This window comes from Montipora capricornis, chromosome 1 (genome assembly GCF_036669925.1).
Source record: "Montipora capricornis isolate CH-2021 chromosome 1, ASM3666992v2, whole genome shotgun sequence".
Lineage (NCBI taxonomy): Eukaryota > Metazoa > Cnidaria > Anthozoa > Scleractinia > Acroporidae > Montipora > Montipora capricornis.
In genome coordinates, this window is record NC_090883.1 from 19,669,024 (window position 1) to 19,674,023 (window position 5,000).

General features: G+C 36.9%; 1 protein-coding gene across 1 annotated transcript in view; it reads right to left on the reverse strand.

Moving 5' to 3' along the window:
- Positions 1 to 5,000, reverse strand: part of LOC138021532 (uncharacterized) — a 26,256-nt gene that overhangs the window by 17,378 nt on the left and 3,878 nt on the right. Inside the window, exons 3-8 of the mRNA XM_068868460.1 lie at positions 4,924 to 4,963; positions 3,504 to 3,600; positions 2,598 to 2,665; positions 1,817 to 1,927; positions 1,017 to 1,077; positions 101 to 222 (exon numbers count right to left, since the gene is read on the reverse strand). Of these exons, the coding sequence (XP_068724561.1) occupies positions 101 to 222; positions 1,017 to 1,077; positions 1,817 to 1,927; positions 2,598 to 2,665; positions 3,504 to 3,600; positions 4,924 to 4,963 (499 nt within the window). The remainder of the gene's footprint in view (positions 1 to 100; positions 223 to 1,016; positions 1,078 to 1,816; positions 1,928 to 2,597; positions 2,666 to 3,503; positions 3,601 to 4,923; positions 4,964 to 5,000) is intronic.

The window sequence follows — 5,000 nt, forward strand, 5'->3', positions numbered from 1 at the left end:
CCTTCTTGATTGTCTGCCCAGCGCTGAACAAATTCCCGTAATTAAATAGCAACTGATTAGTCGCTAGAAGTATCCATGAGAGAATCTGAAAGTATCTTACCTGGCTCAAGAATGCCATGTCATTGTGCGAGTACAGCAGCACCACATCAAGGGGATGAACTTTTGCATGTGTCTTCTTCAGACAAAATAACGCAAAGCTTTTGCCGGTCATTGGCTGTTGAACTAAAGCAAATAAATAAACAAAGAATGAGATAGACTTAACTTAGTTCCCAGGGTCTTTTCATCCCGGCTCTAAGGGACGGTGCAAAAGGAGGTCATATGCATGGGAACAACATTGGTCCAGAATGTACAATGAAGCGACTATGAAGGTCGTTTCTCCTCCACGACGATTCGCCTCTTGAATTTGTGAATTCGAATAGCTTATACACCGTAAAGTCCATTCGCCAACACACCTAAAATTAATTCAACAACATGTTTGTTTTTGCAAACTCTGTGACAGAAATTTAGTTGTATGGACCCACTAAAACAGATGAGTGAAATCTCTGTTATTGGTAGTCTTTTCAATGAGACATTTTTCAGGCAAATTCCCATATCTTACAGCAGTTATCAGTCATGCCCACCCCTCAACGATATTCTTTCATATTTTCGAAAGCAAAATTTAGGTAGACATCAATCAAATGTTTCCATGACGAATTCAACTGCCATCAAGAGAACAGGACTATTGTCATGGAAACGTTTGATTGACGTCCACCTAAATTTTACATTTACATTCTGTTTCCAGAAATGGCATGTTCATTTCGAGTTGGGGAACAGGAATTCTCAACCAAAAAAATGAGGAAAAAAGGCGGACTTGAAATTTAGAACAGAATGCGCGAGTGAACAGTTTGGGTTTTGACCCTTGTCATTGTGTTCTAGAGCAGCTAATATGTTTTATCCACAAAATACTATTAAAAACGAACTGAAGCAAGTGAAAGGACAGGTGTTCACAAAGGAGTGCCATGAGTGGGTGTCCTTACCGAGTAAAATAAGATCCACGGGAAGACAAGACTCCATTGCTCTTACTTCAACCTCAGTCATCTGCAAGGAGAAAACATTCTGAACATTAACTTTTCATACATGTTTTACCGTAGGAACAGCTACTTGTTGTAATGCTTATTGTTACAGAGCATAAATCAGAGGTGATATGGAGACAGAGGTGTATTAAACTGCAAAACTCTTGTTGCTATATCATGAAAATTCTCTTTTGAAAGAGCTGTTGGCGTTTGACGTTTGCTGTTGATTTATGGCACTGAAATAAACCCCGGCTTGAGCAGAGCTTGAGATTCGAGTTCCGTTCATACCTGGACTTCTTCAGTGTCATTTGCCACTGTTTTCTTTTAATTTCTTTTCTTTCATTTGCTTAAATAAATTAAACTCATTGTGATGATGATGATGATGATGATGATGATGATGATGATGATGATGATGATTATTGGGGGAGAGTCTAAAGGGGCAGTAAATAGCAACCATGAAGACCTAAAATATGACCATTAAAAACTCTATTAAATGGCTCCAACCTATAAGATAAAGTAAACACAGTTGTCCATCTTTCTCTCACAAACACTTTCTTATTCATTTAAATTCCCTTTCCTTCTGTCAACATTGGCTTTTTGTATCAATTAAAACAGCAGCATATCATAGTCTCCTATTAAAGCAGCATATCATACTGTAGGTAGCAATAACCTCAGAGTCAAAGGTCCCTGCTATGACTGGTTTTGCTAAGTTGTGTGCCTCAAGCAGACTCTGAAGGGACTGTTAGACAGTGTAGCAAGCTCACCACCATGATTTTTTGCTCATAGTCCACTTTCCCTGTATCCCCCACATGCGCAGCATCTGTTTCAAGAATATCTGTTTTCTCAGTTTCCATCATGTCAAAGGCCATGGTTCCCTGCCAGGAAATAGTAATGGTAATGGCAATGGTAATGAATTTATATAGCACATTTTCTATTGGCATATTCAAATGCGCTTTACAAGCAAGGGATCTATATGGATGAGATTGGACATCAGCATATACCGGTAATAAATTTTATAGGTGCCGCTGGCAGCCGCTATCAGTCCATTAGCGATCTCACCCAGCACATGAATGAATGAAATGAGGCGTGACCACAACACCGGGAGCTTCATGCCCTACTCTTTATGAATAGTGTGTGGGTTCTTTTACGTCCCAATGGGTTGTGAACATTCAAGGGTTGTGAGACAGGGCCTACGGTTTATAGTCCTCATCCGAGAAGACATGAAAGTCTCAACCACTTGTGGATGTAATTACAAAGGCAGCACTTTCTCCTCAATTATTTTAAGACCCTGAGTGTTGGTCCGGCTAGAGTTGAACTCACGACCTCCCGCATGGCAGCCCAATGCTCAACCAACTGAGCCACTGGTGCATGGTAAAAAACTCCTGCTCCTATCTTGCAACATTAATAATACAAAGGTGTTACATTGGACAATGTTTTGTGCAACTTGTCTCGCCATGGCATTAAAAAGACAAAGTTATTCATTGCACAAAACATTTTGCAGTGTACATTGTAAAAGCAATTTTACATGCAGGAGAAATATCTGACCTCTTTATTTGGAGATGAACATTTCAGTCCATATTCTTCCAATTCTCTCTTAAGCTCCTCAACTAGCACTGCAAATAAAACAGCCAACAGGAGAAACATCACAAGACCCACAGCTACTGTACAATACTTCTACATGTAACAAAGTAGTTTTGACACAATGAAAGCACTTTGATAATATTGCCAACCTTCTATGCAATCAAGAAACTGGAGCAGAATTACTTGTATAATTATAGAGGATAATTTTATATGGTCACGCAGGGATACGGATTTTATCTTCGAGTGTGAGATACTCTCAGCACACTAAAGTTAAGAAAATCATGATAATGTCTAATAATTTGAGGCATAAGTCATGTATGAAAGTTGCTAAAATCATGATTATAATGTCAAATTGAGTCATAAAAAAATGTTATTATGTAGTAGAGAGATATTGCAGCACAAAAGTATCTTACACGTTTATGGAAGGGGAAGCTACCTTTTTATTGGCTAAGATTGTTACCATGATGACAACTACATCCTCATATGTGAAAGATAAAAATAATGTCTTCACTGAGCACAGTGTTCAAGATATGATTTTTTAGAAAAAGAAAAATCCTAGGATATTTACTATAATTTTATAACAAAATTAGAATTTTTCTGGTTAAATTGGGAATGGCACGTTTTCCACGAATTAAGAATAACTCTGAGATCTGAGATTAAACCCATGTAATTTCAATTCTTCTTGAAGTTGCAAGACTCAAAAGTTTGTTCACCATTCACTCATTTAGCCCAATACAATCATCTGTGAAGGATACAATGAAACACTGCTTTCTCCTCCAAATGTATAGTGGCAGCTTGAGAAAATTTCTAGAAAAATTTGTCATTTATTCATTTTAATAACTGCTTTCCTTTTCATTACTATTAACCCACCCTTTGTTCGCACAAATACTACTGCTTTCCTTGGCTTGCGCTTGAGCAAGACATGGGCCACATATTTCCCTCCTTGCATTACTGAAAATGGCATCACCTGTATCAATTTGAGATCAAAATACATTGTAGATATCAGTTAAACCAAAATGCCCCTGATTGGCTCAATGAACCCTGTTGTCATTAGGTCAACAAAATAATAATTATTAAGTTATTACTTATAAAATAAACATTCAATTTTAAGCTGATAGTAAGTTAAATGTACAAATTTGCATAACATAAAAGGTGAAGTAGCCAACTCTTAATAGAAAAGTGTTCTAAGACTTATACTTACATGTACAGTACTATAGTGGTGTAGCTACATGTATTGCACCTTTAATATTAACAAGAAAGTTATTCTGCAATGTGTACGTTTAACTTAATCAATAACTGATCATTTAAACTCTTGCATATTAATTATTCTGCTAACCTTGACAATGGCGTAGGATGACTCTGGAATATCAACTGAAAAACCCACTGCGAGAAAGTGATCTTGACATTCTTTTACGTACGTGTGCATTTTCCTTGTAATTAACCAACATGTGATTTGATATACATGACTGAAATCAATTGATTTGATTTCATTTGTGTATGCCACCCCACAACCTATTCAGCTATTATAAACATTACAGTGCTCGAAATTAAAAAAGAATCCAGGTTGTCCCTGTTTCAAAAGCTGCAGGCAAATAAATCCGTAAGTTTGGTTGCCCTGATAAAATTAATGCTTGGTGGCCAATTAGGAAACCACACACGCTAAAAAGGTACGTTGTGTTGAGAAGCAATCATGTGGCGTTGGAGGTGAGTATCACATAGTTCTAAGTGTGCGCCTGTGGTTTTTTTGTGGAAGTATGGGTTTAAATTTCAGCATTTTCAAAATTGATTCTTCAATCTGCATCACCTACATTTTTGTGATATTGTCTCTTGCACTTTCCTATCTGACAATTTTTTGTGAAAGCAACATATATTCAAAATACGGGAAAATATTCGGCTACGGCAAATTCATTATTGTTGACTTCACAACACTACCAGATATTGACAACAGAAAACCGAAAAGTGAGTGGCTGCTGAGATGTAATTCATTTTCTATTTTTGGCTGGGTTGTCCGTAGTTTTTTCTACAGGCAACCATGCAGGCTTTTCATTTTACCAAAAACTGGTCGCCCGGTAAACTTTCTGGTCGTCTGGGATGACTACTGCTAATTTCGAGCACTGACATTATCATGTGAAAATAAAGGTTTATTATTATTATTTAATACTGATTTTACTATTACACTTCTACTGCTGCTAGACTACTATCATTGCTGTTATTATTAAATTGCAGAACTTTCAAAATGAGTAATAAATTAATAATAATTTGTGTCTACAGGCATAATGTGACCACTTACATGAAGTTGTTGATACTTCTTTGGTTTTTGCACTTCATTGCTGTGAGAACAATAAAATAAAAAGACCAAACAGTCCA